Source organism: Nilaparvata lugens, chromosome 8 (genome assembly GCF_014356525.2).
Source record: "Nilaparvata lugens isolate BPH chromosome 8, ASM1435652v1, whole genome shotgun sequence".
Classification (NCBI taxonomy): Eukaryota; Metazoa; Arthropoda; class Insecta; order Hemiptera; family Delphacidae; genus Nilaparvata; species Nilaparvata lugens.
In genome coordinates, this window is record NC_052511.1 from 25055632 (window position 1) to 25073005 (window position 17374).

At 37.1% G+C, this 17374-nt stretch overlaps 1 protein-coding gene across 3 annotated transcripts in view; it reads left to right on the top strand.

The window, feature by feature from the left end:
* LOC111047750 overlaps positions 1-14338 on the top strand; it is a 90176-nt gene extending 75838 nt beyond the window's left edge. For all 3 annotated transcript variants that reach the window (XM_022333579.2, XM_039434320.1, XM_039434321.1), the window contains one exon: positions 13224-14338. In XM_022333579.2, coding sequence (XP_022189271.2) covers positions 13224-13971 — 748 coding nt within the window. In that variant the 3' untranslated portion in view covers positions 13972-14338. The remainder of the gene's footprint in view (positions 1-13223) is intronic.
* The last annotated feature ends 3036 nt before the right edge of the window (positions 14339-17374 follow it).

Genomic DNA, 17374 nt, shown 5'->3' on the forward strand with positions numbered 1-17374 from the left:
CAACAGAGACATCAACATGCCTGGATCACATATTAACAAACTCCAAACAACAGATACATCCAATATTATACCACTCTAGCATCACAGATCATTTTATCACCATTTTGGGTTTGCAAAGATGTCCGGGAGCGAGTAACAGAGCGAATCTACATGAAACGGATTCCACAAACCGAAAAACAATTAATTTAGCTGGTCTAAGAACACGTCTAACAGAGGAGCACAGGGAGGGGGTCCTTGAAAGTAATGACTTGAAAGTAGTGAATCCCATTAATGAATACTGTATTGTTATAGGAGAACACATGACCAAGGAAATATCAGATAGTTTCGGTAAGAATATAAATGATATTGTAAATAGTTATAAGCCGGATGTAAGAGTACCCAATTCTATGATTTTTCTACCCATAATTGAGCAGGAAATTATTGAAGCCATAAACTCTTTAAGAAACGATAGTGCGCCGGGTCTGAATGGTTTTGATAATACAGGGTGTTTACGAACTGCCTACCAATACTCTAGGGCATTGTTCCTGGGTAAAAAACATATCTAAATATCATATTTAAATTGTCCGCAAGTCTTCAGTTACTCACACAGCGGCCATTTTGCCTTTTTCACTTCTCATTTTTATTCTAAATAATGGTTAAACATACGAAATTGAAACTTTGCACAATCATTTATGATAACTAGACAAAGCTACAAAAAATTATGATAATTTTTAAACTCATAAAAGAAAATGGCAGCCATTTAAAATTTTGTTTCTTAAATAACTCAGAAACCGTTGGTTTTACCGAGTGAGTCAAATTTGTTGTCCAACGAACTTGACCTGTAAAATGGTTTGAAGAATACATGTTCAAAATATGAAGCTGATTTATCAATTCTTACTTGAGTTATTGTAGAACATACAAACAGACGGACAAAGTCTTAGGCAATCAGTAAGTCAAAAGTGAGAACTCGCTAACGCTTGTCAATTAATAAGCTGAAATCATGTGTCAGCGCATAAGGACAGTCGGTGTGATAGATCAAAGCATCAACTATTTAAAAATTGATGGAAAAGTTGTAGAAATTGTATGCAGTTAGTTCCAGTTGACTAAATTATGAATCACAACAAAACTTTTTGTTATGCACTTTCAATGTTATCTTTGTATGCTGAAAAAGGACGAAGGAATGAGTCAATTTTGTTGACCAAAGAACTTAACCTTAGGTCAAATTAGATACAATCAGTAAAATATCAACCATTTCTGACAACTATGGTTGAGGAAGACTTTAATGTTGAAGAAATCATTCTGCCTTGCAAATCATTTCTGACAGTTGAAAACTGGCTTGTTGATAAGAGCGGTTGTTTGCCTCCTTCAAATTTATCGAGACAGGCCAACTCTCCATTAAAACTTATTTATCTCAATATCAGGTATTTGAGACAGAATTTCGACTAACTAACCTTGGCCATCAGGAATGCTAACATTAATGTTATCTGAAATAAATATTCCCGATGAGATAAGTTGTCTTTTTCAGATCACTGGCTACAAATCCGTTTACAAATGTAGTTCAAATAGATTCCAACACGGCCTTGCAGCTTTCATCAAAGCAGATATTTTTTGCCTTCAAAAATCAGTTACTAGTAACGTAGAGAATCTGGAGTATATTTTGCTGAACATAAAATTTAAACATTCACATATTGATATAATAAGCCTCTATAGACCTCACAGTACTAATAAAAACAACTTCATCACAGATATAGAAAAATTAATCTCTGAATTGGACAATAAATCCAATGTCATTATTGTAGGTGAGGCCAATCTTGATCTACTCAAACATGACGATCAATCTGTGCAGCTGTACGAGTCTATGCTTCTGTCGTATGGGTTTAAACTAGTAGTTATGTGAACAGTAGACCTCACGCAGTATTCTCAACCACAAATACCTGATGTCAACTGTTTTAAATGTTATCAAACTCATTTCACGTTTGAATTTGTATTCCATATGATATAATTCATCCAGTTCCGTGATGATCTTTCTATGTGATGAAAATTAATTTTTTAGAATCAAAAATATTATAATTCCTCCAGCATTATTTAGTTCATTTGTTTATTTTTATTCACCTATTAAATTAGTTTTTTCGAATGTGAGAATATTGATAGGTACTGATGGGCACGCATAATAATACCATGTCTGCAAAACAAAATATTGAAACCAAATACCTTAAAGCTGCGATTAGACCAAATTTATTTAAAAAATGTTAATAACTCAATCCTTATAGATTATAATATTAGATTGAACATAACTTATCATACACATGATGAACATATGTGTTTGTCAACTTTCGTTCAATCTAATAGAATCTATAAGTTTGTTAATAACTTTGGTGTAAACCCAGCTCAAACATGCATACCTCTTTAATGTCTTTGATTGAAACTATAGACGTTATACAAATACAGTAATAGACTGGCTTCTCCACACATCTGTGTAATCACTTGTCAGCTGATTTATGATGAATAATTCCACAGTCTGATTTTTACTCTAATATTGGCGTATGAAGGAGGCTCCTTTTTCCTTTTATATTATCCTTGAAATGCAAAATCTCCAAAAACCTTGTATATGCGTCGACGCGCAATTTAAAAAGGAACATACCTGTCAAATTTCATGAAAATCTATTACCGCGTTTCGCCGTAAATGCGCAACATATAAACATTTAACCATTAAGAGAAATGCCAAACCGTCGACTTGAATCTTAGACCTCACTTCGTTCGGTCAAAAAAGGTGTTTCTATTGTTACTAGAGAGGAACTAAGACAGGATGTTCTCATACAGACGTGTATTGATCACTTATTCTTGAGATTTACAAAAAATCTTAGTTCTACCGGAGTGATTAAATTGAAAATCTCAGACCATTATGTTATTAGTTGTAAAATTTACTATAGCTTTTCCGTTGAGAAGGAAAAGGAAGAAGAGCTTAGGAAAGTTGTAATAAATAAAACAAAACTGATAAATTTATTGAAAGAAAGTGAGTGGAACAGCTGTGATTTACTTTCCTCCCCCAACTTAATTTATGATAAGATTAGGTTCAATTTTGAAAAGGCAACTAATCAATGTAAAAAAAAAATCATTTAAAAAAGCAAATTCCAACTTTAAAAATAACTGGATGTCAGAAGAACTTTTTAACAAACTTGAAATAAGAGACAGATTATTCAGACGCACCAAAAACAATCACACTAATAGCATTTACAGGGATGAATATCGTAACTATAGAAACAAACTTAATAAAGAAGTCATACAAACATAAAGTCATAACGGTTTTTATTTTGATTATATAATTAAACATTTTCAAGACTCTCAAAATAATATAAAATAAAATGGAAGTGCATTAATGGCATTTTGGGAAGAACCTCTGAAGATTCGGACTTAAACGATTTTGCAAATAAAATTCCAGTCACCGAGGTCTGTTCAGCTTTTGCTACTTCCTTTATTAAAATATTAGGAAAACTACACATTTATGTCCCTTGATCCTTGACGACTCAGTCCATGTGCCTGCCATCTGAGCATAATATCAACCTTGAATATGTTTGTAATGATGATATTATTCAAATTATCAATAGAGCGCAAATAAGTCTCCAGGCTTTGATGATATTGGCGTTTCAGATTTGCAAGCCCTGAAAGAGCATATGGTGAATCTTTGTCGAATGATGAATCTTTCGATTTCTAAAGGCATATTCCCAGACTTTTTAAAAATAGCCATTGTTATACCAATTTTTAAAACTGGTGCTCAAGATGACCTGGAGAATTTCAGGCCAATAGCTAAATTATCAGTGCCTGAAAAGATATTCGAAAGATATTTATCAATCCATTTAAATCAATACCTATCTGATATAATATCATGTCAAATGTTCAATACGGCTTTCAAAAAGGGAAATCTGCAGAAGCACTTCTTTTAAATTTCACCCACAAAATAAATATTTTTTTGAATTATAGATTTCATGTTTTAGCAATATTTATAGATTACTCAAAGGCCTTTGATATTCTGAAGCATAATATCCTTCTGAATGAGCTTCATGACATTGGAATCACAGGAAATGTTCTAAAGTTGTTTGAAAGTTACCTGAGTGACATACTTTCTGGTTAAGTTTGGGAACAATCAAAGCGAATTATTCAAAATCGACGATATTGGTGTCCCACAGGGTAGTATCTTGGGTCCTGTCTTCTATAATATATGTAAACTCAATTTCAAGAATAATTAGAAATGGTGACATTTTTATGTTGGGCATGAAAATCTTAAAGTTGCAGAGCAACTGTTGCAATCTGACTATAATAGGATTCTTCGGTGGTTTCATAACAGAAATTCAATAATTAATAAGAAAAAAAAACAGTTTTAATGCATTTTAAATCATCACATATGAGATGTAATGAAACTCCAAAAATTACCAGTCATGACTGCCTCTGTCTTTCTAAATCACTTCAAACTTGTAGTTGCCCATCACTAACCCAAGTTGACGATACCCGATACCTAGGTGTGATAGTTGACAGTAGAATGAGATGGCATCCACACATCAACTACATCTCGAAAAAACGTCAAGCATTAAGCGCAAAAATATTTTACATGCATAAAACTATTCCGGTCGACTGTCTTCACCTAATTTATAAATCTCTCGTAGAGTCTATCATTAGGTGTGGTATAGATTCATGGGGCTGTGCAGCTGACTATTTGTTGCACAGAGTAGAAAGAATTCAATTAAGAACCCTGAAGTGCATAACATCTCGATTGCCTCTTATCAACTTGAATATCAACTTCAATAATCTTTCTAATGTACAATTTTTTTACCATACCCTAACTCCAAAGAACTTCTATATTTACAAAATTATAATATTTTTCAAAAATAATATTCAATACAGATCCTTTGCTCCACCATCTCTCCTTATAATTCAAGATCACCAGTTATATATCAGTTACCTTGATTTAGAAATATATATGGAAAAAGATCACTCCTCTACATACTTCCTAAATTATTTAATAAATTGCCTCTGAATATTCGAGATTATTAAAAAAGTGATGTTCTTAGCTATATAATAAATAACAATAACCTCATATAGAGAAACAGCTATCAGAGATTTTGCTGGTACATTAATTTTATTGAGTCACTGCCGCCAGCCAGAGCGACCACTTATAATTATTTCTTGAAATTCAACTTTCATTCCTCAATTTTTTCCCCACATGTATGTTTATTATAATTTTTGTTTTCATAAATAGTGAATACTCATTTTCCATGATTTATGATTTGATTTAACTGATATTTTTCTTCTACTTGAGTAGTTTATCTAATTTCTTTTCTTAAATTTTATTATTCTAGTTCCTAGATAAGTTAACCTTCCTCACCACCATCCTTACTTTACATCCTCTTCTTACTTCCCAACTTCCCTTTGCATGCAAAAATTTTTTTCTCTTCCTCTTATCAAATTTGTTAATTTTATTTCTTTGTAATGTACGATTCTATAATTTACTATGTACTTATATAGGCACCTACTGAAAAACCTTCGGGTTTAGTGGGACCTCCAATGTAAATATTTTGTTCAATAAAACTTGATTGATTGATTGACCATAGACTACCATATAATATGCACCATAGATCATGGAAGCCTCTTATAAAAATAATTGAATATCATCAATTGCAACAATGAATTTTTTCAAGCTGGCCATCAGCGCTCGGCTATATTGACACTCCTGTGAGTCAGGTGCAAGGCGTTGTAAAGCTTACAACCTACGTACTTGAAAAACCTTCTGTTATGTTCAAGCCTTGGTAATTGAACTCTGTTTCTGTATCGAACATGATAATATGTGATATGAGGTTGTGTTATTAATTTATTTATATTTTTTAATGTATCTGAAACTGCTTGAAACAAAAAAGAATGTCTGCCTTTTAATATATTAAGAGACCTGAAAAGGGGTAGTGAGTGCTCGATCCTTGGCTTACCACTGATTAATCTTATAATATACTTTTGTGCTACAATAATTGGCTGATCATCATCTGCCATGATGAAGGCTGGCTTGAGGCGATCCATTGAGATGGTAATGTCAGAACCCTGAATTTGCACTACTGCAGTTTTGTCAGTTCGGCTGATGACCAAGTGTGGCCCAGAGTATGGAGGTTCCAGTGCACCTTTTGAAGTGTCAGTCCGGACAAAGACGTGCTGACATGTGGCAAGGTCCTTGAAGACAAACGGCGTTCGCTCCCCATGACGTGTACCCTTCACTGGTCTAAGAGCATTGAAATAGCTTCGAAGGTTGGTCACAAATGTTGATGGATGTGTATGACCAGTTGGGAGGTTTGGTGTCAGAAACTCTCCAGGAAGGCGAAGAACCTGGCCATACACCATTTCTGCAGTAGATGCCTTGAAATCTTCACGCCATGCTGCTCGTATGCCAAGGAGAATAGCTGGCAGTATTTCAGTCCAACGTTCATTTGCATGACATCTGATTGCAGCCTTGAGCTGACGGTGGAGCCTTTCAACCAAGCCATTTGCTGATGGATGATATGCAGTGGTCCTGAAGCGGGTGGTTCCAAGAAGGTTTCCAAGGTGCAGGAATAAGCTGGATTCAAATTGTCGGCCTTGATCCGTTGTGATGCGGAGGGGTGTGCCAAAGCGAGAGATCCAAGTAGTGAACAGGGCTCTAGCTACAGTTTCAGCCTCAATATTCTCCAAAGGGACAACCTCTGGCCAGCGGGAGAATCTGTCAACACATGTGAGACAATATCTATATCCTTCTGAAATGGGCAATGGTCCTATCAAATCGATGTGAACATGTTCAAATCTTGCAGATGGAGCAGTGAATGTACCCACTGGTGGCCAATTGTGTCTTGTCACTTTCGATTTCTGACAAGATAGACAGGCTCTGGCCCAATTTCGGCAGTCTGTTTTCATGGATGGCCAGATGAAACGTTGTGTGGCCAGTTGGACCGTAGCATTCCTTCCTGGATGTGAAAGTCCATGCACTGCATTAAATGCAGCCCATCTGAAGTCCTTGGTGACAAAAGGGCGAGGCGTGGATGTTGAGCAGTCACAAAGCAATAAGGTTTTCAGACCAGGTATGGGGATCCTTTCCAGCTTGATTCCAGAGTCAGGCTTCAAAAACTGCTGAACCTCTTCATCATGGGTTTGTGCCTTAGCCAGAGCTTCATAATCCAAAGATGTGGAGAGTTCATTGATTCTGGAGAGAGAGTCAGCTACTATATTGTCACAACCTGAGATATGACGGATGTCGGTAGTGTACTGACCTATGTACTCCAAGTGGCGGAATTGGCGAGGTGAACACTTTTCTGGTTTCTGTTGGTAGGCAAAGGTCAGTGGCTTTTGATCAGTGTAGATAGTGAAGTCCCTGCCCTCCACCATGTGTTGGAAGTATTTGATGGCCAAGTATATTGCGGTTAGTTCCTTGTCATAGGCACTGTATTTCTGTTGAGCAGGACTTAGCTTTTTCGAAAAGAAAGAGAGTGGTTGCCAATTGTTTCCTGACTTTTGCTGCAGCACTGCTCCTACTGCATAATCTGAGGCATCTGACATGATAGCAAGGTGGGCACCTGGGATAGGATGTGCAAGTAATGCTGCATCACTGAGGCTCTGCTTACACTGCTGGAATGCTTTTTCACTGTCTTCTGTCCAATTGATAGGTGAGTTGCCTTTCACCTTGTCCTTCAGCAAATCATGGAGAGGGCTTTGCTGAGATGCAGCATTGGGGAGGAACCGGCGGTAGAAGTTCAACATCCCTGTGAACCTTCTCAACTCCTTGGCTGTTGTAGGCTTGGGATATGACAGTACAGCTTCAACTTTATCTGCTAAGGGCTTTGTGCCTTCCCTGACACACAGTATCCTAAGAACTTCACACTGTTTGCTCCTAATTTACACTTGCCTGGATTGATCAAAACACCATAGGAGGTCAAACGTTCAAAGAGCAATCGCAGGTGTTGGAAGTGCTGCTCCTCTGACTCTGAAGCAACAAGGACATCATCAATGTAAGCATAACAGAAATCCAGACCCCTTAATACACCATCCATAAAGCGCTGGAAGGTTTGAGCTGCATTGCAGAGTCCAAATGTCATGTAGGGAAACTCAAACAGTCCAAATGGGGTTGTGATGGCTGTCTTATGGATATCTTCTGGAGCTACTGGGATTTGGTGGAATGCTTTGACCAGATCTATTGTTGAGAAGATTGTTTTATTATGTAAAAAATGAGAAAAATCTTGAATGTTTGGCACAGGGTATCGATCAGGTACTGTTCTTGCATTTAGTGCTCTGTAATCCCCACAGGGCCTCCACTCTGAATCATTTTTGGGAACCATATGGAGAGGTGATGACCAGCTGCTGGATGAGGGTCTTGCTATTCCGATTTGCACCATGCTTTCAAACTCCATCTTGGCCAGTTTCAACTTGTCTGGGGCGAGACGCCTGGGTTTGCTGTGGACTGGTGGTCCTGGAGAGGTTAGAATATGGTGCAGGGTATCATGCTTGACTGAAGCTGTTGGGAGACCAGCAGGCCTAGTGATGTCGGGAAATTCTTGAAGGAGTTGACCATATGTGGATGGTAGTGTAGCATGTATAGTTTTAATGCTACTTACCAATCTGCATGATGCTGAACGGCCAGCAGCGACCAATGATGTCAACTGGTCTATGAGGCATTGTCGGCGAACATCAACAAGAAGATCATAGTGATGCAAGAAGTCAACTCCAATGATTGGCTTGGCCACATCAGCAACTATGAATCGCCATGCAAGTGTGCGGCGGAGTCCAAAGTCCAGATTGAATGTCACCAAGCCATAGGTTGCAATACATGTGTTGTTTGCTGCATATAGTTCATAGTCAGTCTTTTGTCGTCTCCCTGGAAGAAGTGACCGAGGATAAACACACACATCAGCCCCAGTGTCTATAAGGAATTGCTGCTTTGATGTCTTATCAGTTACAAAGAGGCGGCGGGATGACTTGAGAATGGGGTCACTTGCCACCATTAATGACTCCCGTGATCGTTTCCCTGCCGCTTGGGTTGGTATTGACAGGGTGAGGTGCATCTGTCAGCCTGGTCACCAAACCGTCTGTGGTACCAACATATACCATCACGATCACCATTGCCAGAGCGTGATGCAGAGCGTGAACGTGAATGAGGGCTGGATTGGAAGTTTGAGCGGCGTGAGCGGTTTTCATGTTGAACCTCAGCTACTGCAGCAATTTCTTGCCGCAAGGTGTTGGCAATCTCTCCCATCTTGGCTGTCATGAGTAACGTGAGTCGCTCCATCATCTGTTCTACACTATTTGTGGCAACTGCAGTCTCAGAAATGCTAGGTCTTGGGTTTGCCTCCAGAACAGCATCAGCTAGCACAGCTAGGGCATCCAAATCAGAATTCTGTTGAGTAGCCAGAATAGCTTGGGTGGAGGCTGGCAGACGTGATAGCCAAAGAGGTTTTAGCACACTGTCAGGAACAACTGTACCAGCAAGGGCTCGGAGATGACGCAGGAACTGTGTGGGCTTCCGATCTCCTATCTCTTCATGTTCCAAGAGCTGCCTTGTCTTCTGATCCTGTGAAGCACTGAGTCGCTGAATAAGCTCTGTTTTCAGCTTTTCATACTTCATTGTTGTTGGTGGTCTAGTTAAAATATCTCGAACTTCAGCAGCATATTTTGACTCTAAATTTCCCGCCACATAACTGAATTTAGTATCATCAGAAGTTATATTAGCCAAAGTAAATTGATTCTCAATTTGAGCAAACCAAAGTTCAGGATCTGCTGGCCAGAACGGTGGGATCCTCACTGCAATTCGGTTGACAGATGCTGCTACTTCATCTGCCATAGTTGAAATTGTAACAGAATTGATACCACACTACTGGAGTCCACACACTAACCGGCAAAGTTCACGGGTCGTGGAAAATATGATACGGATACGGACGGACACGAATACGGATACAGATGGACACGGATACAGATACGGATACGGACAGACAGGGATACGGATACACAGCGCGACACTACGATACGCGGCGAGACAGGTAGCAAAACGACAAAACTAGAAATAGGTAACACTTAAAATTTCAGATCACGTCGGGGTCACCACTGTAGATGTATGGGTGTATACTATTGAATTACTACGTTTATATTTGAATGAGAATTTAATAATCTGACTTCAATAAATAAAACCACAAATAATACGGTACAATCACATTATTGGCAGGCCAGCTACAGGAAACTTTCGGTAAGCACGTGTTTTCGGTAGGAATTTTGGAACTAGACTGTCTCCTCGTGGAAGGTCTAATATCTATTAGCGGGAAAGGGAGGTGAAAGTTACAAAAATAGGAAAGAGAGTGGGAGTGTTAAGAGTGAGACAAAGAAGGAATGGATGTGAGTTGTGAGGGGTGGAAATACTATGCAGGTATGTGTTGGTGCGACGGACTTGAAAGAAAGGAGCTTGGACAATGGTAACAGAATGGAAAGGAATAGGGGAGTGCAATGTTACTGGCCTGCGAGGGTTCAATATGCGAACAATAAGCAATACAAATACACACATGGAATACAAATATATATATATATATACAGTTTTTGAGTATAGGCTCTATCAGCAACACCACAGTGATATAAATGGACTAAAAAATATTTGGGGCTCATATTCTTCAAATATTAAAATTTTCTCATGGAAATTAACTTCAATTTGAAGATATGCTAATACCATGAAAGCCTTCCAACTATCTATTAGCATATCAAGGTACTTGACACAAGATACTGTTCCCTTTATTATTTCACAATTTCTATTCAAATTTATGCTATTTCAAAGAAGTTTGTATCCAAAAATCGTCATTGAATGTAATTATTCCAAAAAAAATACTTATGAAAAATTAAATGCTTTTGAAAAAGTGTGCATTTGTGGGTTAAAATAATTTTTCAGGTAGAAATGTGTAATAACAAACTTGTGGAATAGTATGTTGTGATTCGATTCGCGTTTACTAGAGGTCTCTATCATCGATGGTAACCATTCCATGACCGTTTTAATGAACGCTGAATCCTCCATTTTGAATCGGCCATTTCGCGGCCCGGTCACGACCCCCAAATGCGCATCAAATAGACGATGACTGGGTGAAATCTACTCAAGAAATAGCCAAAGATGACCAATACCACTAACAAGATGATGACAACCAAATTCCAAATCTGACACCGAAACTTTGATGAGTCGCGGGGCCTTAAAGAGAAGGCACTCAGCTTTAGACATAAATGTACAGACAGACATTGGTTTCCAAAGTGGTAAAAGTACATCTGATGCTTTAGTAAAATTCACGAATACACTCTCTGATAAAATAAATTCCAATATGAAAACTATTGCTGTCTTTTTAGATATCCGCAAAGCTTTTGACACAATACCACATAATACACTTTGTTCCACAAACTTGAGTCCTATTGGTTTAGGGGGGTCCCCCTTGACTTATTCAAAAGCTACCTGAGTAAATAGAACCCAGTCTTCAACCTTTAATGATCATTCTAGTGTCACAGACTTAACTTCGTATGGTCTTCCTCAAGGTACTGTGCTATCACCCATCCTCTTTATTCTCTAAGTCAACGATCTTCTAAATTCAACTATTTTATCCTTTGCAGATGATAATGCAGCTATTTTCCACGGTAAAACTTGACATGAAGCTCACACCATAGCTGAAAAAACATATTACAAATTAAAAATTGGCTTGATAGAAATACCCTATGTTTGAATATAGATAAAACTAGCTACATACTACAAACTAGCTAGCATAACCTTCTAATTAAATAGAATACGGCAGCCCGTTGATAATGAAGAATTAAAGCTCCACTCAAAGTTCATTTCAAACCTTGGTAATTGTGATTGCCCCACTATAAAAAAGTCACTAATATTAAATACTTGGGAATCATAATAGATGATCGTCTAAAGTGGGATGTACATGTAAAGTCCGTCCGTAGAAGTATTATATATTTATATTACAAATTCTTTAGATAAATAGAATATCAAATAAGAAAGTTTTAGAAATGGTATATCATGCTAGTTGAATCAATTCTGCAGTATGGCATACTGCACCCCCTTTGGGAGGGTTGTTTCAACTGTCATATTGAGGAATTATTCATGGCGTAAAAACTGATCATTAAAGATATTCTAACAAACCTAGATTGTACCCTACCGAGATGGTTTTTAGTGACTAAGGTAATGGCAATACGCCAATTATATATAGAAACCATAATTAAATACTTGATAAAATTCCATTTTCCTCGTACTTTAAATTCAATTGTCAATAATTATTATTTAAGACCCACTGCAAATAGATATGTCACATATCACAGTAATATTGAATTTTTAAGGAAACAGTTGATCCATATAAGCACTAAAATAATAAACCTTATTCCGGACCACTTCCTCATAGACTCTAAGATTAGTAGAAAAACTAAACTAGAAATAAAAACCTGGACCTACAGAATTTAAGTCGAGTATTCTGCTCCAACTACTGTTTGCAAGGCCTTTTCTTTTAGATACATTTGTTGAAAGTGGACTCGCTTACAATTTTTGCTAATAGTTTTTCTCTCTTTTTTCCTGCCTTCTCCATTTCTTTCCTTTTTCTGCTCCACTTCACACTTCATTTCATACCCTCGACCTGCCTATTACATGGGAAACCATAGTTGGCTAGGATTTTTCCTCCTTTTTTTCTTTTCAGCACACCCACAATCAACTTATTTTTGATTGTGATTTTTGTATGTTGTGTTGAATTGAATAAATTAATGATTGATTGAGACGGAGAAAAAATCAAACTTTTGCAGACGTGAGCAGACATGAGACGTCATAGAGATAGACAGATGTCTGTGAGAATTGCAACATTCAAAAACCTGGAGAGGGATATTTTCTCTGTCTGTCAGCTGCTGTGTATGTTCGCCTTCAGTTCTTATTGTGTTGATTATAGCTCTTACTGTGTATTAGGTACACTACATTCAGGTGGCGGGCTGGTGTCTCACTTGGGTCACCTGTCCAGCCACACCTGGGACTAGACCAAAGGTGCCCCAGCTTGCTTTACACATGGATAACACTGGTGTGTCACTGGTCACCCAGCCTGGTATCCTAAGAATGGAATTTTCGATTTTTATTTCTAATTCCATGGTGTAGTTTTGTTATGCACTTGTATTTGTATTTTGTGTAAATTATTAGGAATGAACATTCATTCGAATTTAAAATATGCCTAAATCTACTTGAATAATTTTTTCAGCTATCCAAAAGCTGCCTTTGCTGTCACACGACAGAACGCAAGAAGAGCCATGCAACGAATGAGAAGTCGTGTGGAGCCAGTCTGCTCTGCTCTCACTTCGGAGCAGATGGGTGAGGAAATATTGCAACACAGTTATGGAGATTGCACAACAACCAAGGTCAAGGAGGAAGTATTGCAAACCCATAGTGAAGATTTGGAAACAACCGTGTCCACGGTCTGGGAGGAAATAGTGCAAACTGATGGTGAAGGTTTGGAAACAATCACAGTCTGGGAGGAATTATTGCAATCTGGTAGTGAAGATTTGGGAACAACCAACGTCAGGGCGGAAATATTGCATCCTGGTAGTGAAGGATTGGAATCAACCAACGCCAGTGAGGAAATATTGGATCCTGGTAGTGAAAGTTTGGGAACCATCAACGTCAGGGCGGAAATATTGCAACCCGGTGGTAAAGGTTTGGGAAAAGCCAGCGTTAGGGCGGAAATAGTGCAACCTAGTAGCGGAGGTTTGGATACAACCAAGGTCAGGGCGGAAATATTGCGGCCAGGTAGTGAATGTTTAACAGCAACAAAGGTTATGGCGGAAAGATTACAACCTGTTAGCAAAAGTTTGGCAACAACCAAAGTCAGGGAACAATATTTTATCGTTGATCTGCCCATCAGTGGGGATGCTGGTGAAACCGTGGCCAGTAAACAGGTAGTCATAATCTTAAGCCTCCCACATAATCATGGAAACCTTAGTTCAAACTAGGATAAAATCTTTAAAGTAATTGTTTCAGTTGGACTTTGAAACTATATACTAGCTCAGTTGAAGGAAAGGCAGATCACTAACACTGCAAAAGGACACTAATTACACATGTTTACCGTACATCAGCATAGATTTCCATTCCAAATTAGTTTACCGTACATCAGCATAGATTTCCATTCCAAATTAGTTGGTATGGTTCATTGTTGTTTATATGGTGAATGGTTCATATTGTTACAATCATTAAACTATTTTGTCTAATCCAGTTTGTTTTTGAAGTAGCTATTATTGTGCCAAGTATCGTATTCAAAACAAATTGTGTCATATATTTGTACTCTTGTCTTTCAATTACACTGTATGAAAACAGACGAAATGAATAGTGTTATCTTAGGAAATGGCCAGAATAAGATCACCCTTTTTTGGATTTATAGAGGTGCTCCTATACGTGTCTAGGCTAAATCATGTCTATCTTTAGTGTAACAGGCTGGAGTGTGTAAATGGCAACACCGCGCACGCGCGTGAACATCAGAGGAGATGAATGCTCACTTTAGTTATAAGATATTCACGTATTTTCAGTGCATTAAATGGCCTATAATATAGGGTGAGCATAAATTATTGAACACATTTCATAGGTGAATAAAAAAATAACGATTGGTATTAGTGCGCCTATTTTTGTGGCAAACATTGGTGTAGCTGCTAAATTTGTGATGACCTTTATAGAAACACAGTCAGCTCATTGGTGGGGGTGACACAGTCGGCGCTCAATGGTGGGGGTGAGAGAGAGCGTCAGGAGAAAGCTATGTGCGTTCTGTGGTTTCACGAAAGCAAATCGGTTATTATCGTTCAAAGACGTTTTCGTTAGAGAATGGCCATGAAAAATAAGTTGTATGCAACGAAGTTATGTAATATTGATGAACTAAAACGAAGAGTTGAAGCCGTATTTCAGGACATTACTCCTGAAATAATCGACAATGTATGGTGTGAAATTGAATATTGTCTAGATATGCAACAAAAGGCACTCACGTAGACATTTGTTGAACTTGTCATGTGTTGTTATGAATAAAACTATTTGAAATTGGCTTTTCAATAAATCAATATTCATGTAATTACACTAAGGGCCGGTTTCCGAGCTCGGGATTTAGGTAAGTTCTAGTCTTTAAACAGCTGGAGTCAGAAAATTGGCTTTCCGAAATGGGGCGTAGTCGCAGTCATAGTCAAAGTCACGTTTAAATTGATTTCGAAAAACTAAAAAAATAAAATAAAGAGAAAATAGTGTAAAGTTTCAGCTATTTTGAATTATTTAGAAAGGCTTCACTTCGTCAAGGAAAAAAATTCCAATTATAGAAACGAGCAAATATTTATTTTGCTGCAACTATTCACTGCGACTGGAAAGCCAATTTTCTGACTCCAGCTGTTTAAAGACTAGAACTTACCTAAATCCTGAGCTAGGAAACCGGCCCTAAGTGTACTTAGTTATTTTTGTGTTCACCTATGAAATGTGATCAATAATTTATGCTCATCCTGTTTGATCTGAACTCTCTAAACTACTATGTGTAGTATTATGTATTATGCTAATAATAATAATAATATCGAGTGTCCAGGCTGGCTCAGGTCTGGTGGCTTCAGGTTGCAACTGGTCAATTTCAGGACCTCTGACATAACCTAACAACTGCTCTTTAGGCAGCCGTGTCTATCCGAAACACGGGAGTGGCCCGAGATAAATATTTTGCCTGGGATTTGAACCCGAGTTTTTCAATTATAAAGCCAGAATCTAATACATGGAAAATCAATTTTATTTGTGATACAAGTAAAAAACCAAAATCCAAAACCCAATTCAACAAAAATATTCACACTGTAAGAACACTTTCCTAACAACTGTTCAACCTACACTCTCCAATTAAGCAATTTCAATTTTTCAAAAAAATAATGCATCTATAGTCTGTATAAAATGTTGAGATTTGGCCCTCCATCCGAAGAAAATACTGATTTGCCAAGTCGTGTAAAATTACAACTCTCTCAAAATTCTTACTTAACCTCAGAATTGGATCATTTTTATCCGACCTTTACAAACATAATCTGTCTGGATTTTGAATTTGATAGCAGAATATTTACAAATTATTGGCTCATCTTTATAGATCTCCGTCCTTAGCTGTTTATAGCTTTCAGTTTGGATTCATATCTGCAGCCTTTGCGGCCAGATAGTTTGGATAGAAAACATAGATTTAAATATTCTTGATAATGATAAATAATTCAAATGATTAATATCTAGGTGTCATGCAGCTGAATGGATTCAAGTTGTTTACAAATAAATCCACTCGAGCTCAAAACAATAGCAGTAGCTATATTGATCATATATTTTTCAAAACAAGATCCGTTAAAGAGAGTGATACACTTGTAACTATTATAAAAAAATCTACTATCACTGACCACTACTGTAACTCATATAAATTGCTCTTCTAATTCAATTCACAATCCACCTTTTAAAAATACAGTGTTATGAAAATAAACTACGAGACATTGAAGAATGACTTGGAGGGAGAAAATTGGAATTGTTTAAATATGATAAACTCTGAGGGCATTGATAAATTGGTAGACGTTTTTATTAACAAATTAACCTATTACATAGATAGGAACACTGATATCATACACCCATCACACAAGAAAAGGCCATAAAAAAGTGGATTACACAGAGTATGGTACCGGTAAGTGCAATGCGCAAAAGAGATAAAACGGCACAAAAACGAAAAGCAGCCTTCTAATACAGTTATGAAAAATCAATATAAAAATTACTGGAACACCTTCAATAACATTGTTAGAAAAGAGAAAATTTAATATTTTAATGATAAGTTTGAATTGAACAAAGGTACCGGTAATACAAAAAAGATTTGGAAAAATATTAGAGTAATTTTAGAAATAAAAAAAAAACTCAAAGATAGAATCTGAATTAGATGCTGAATCTTCAATGATTATTTTGTAAAAGTTGGGAAAAAATATGGAGAAGCAGTAGATAACAATAGAATTTCATCTCCCCTATTATCCAACAAATAGTATCCATCTACATCCAACAAAAAATGTTGAAGTTTCACTCACTATATAAATTCCCTAAAAAATGATGCTTCACCTGAAGAAGATAAATTCACTGGTCGCTGCCTGAAACAGATCTCCCCCTAGGCTATATGGCTGGCCCACTCTAATCATAATAAATAGATGCTTCAGTGAGGGTTACTTTCCAAAACGTTTTAAAATAGCCAAACTGATATTAGTTCATAAAGTAGGCGATAAGAGTAATCCAGCAAATTATAGACCAATTTGTCTACTTTTTTTGCTAAAATAATAGAAAGATTGATTAAAAAAGGATTGGTTGATTTCCTAAATAAAAATAATTTTATTGGAAAAAATCAGTACGGTA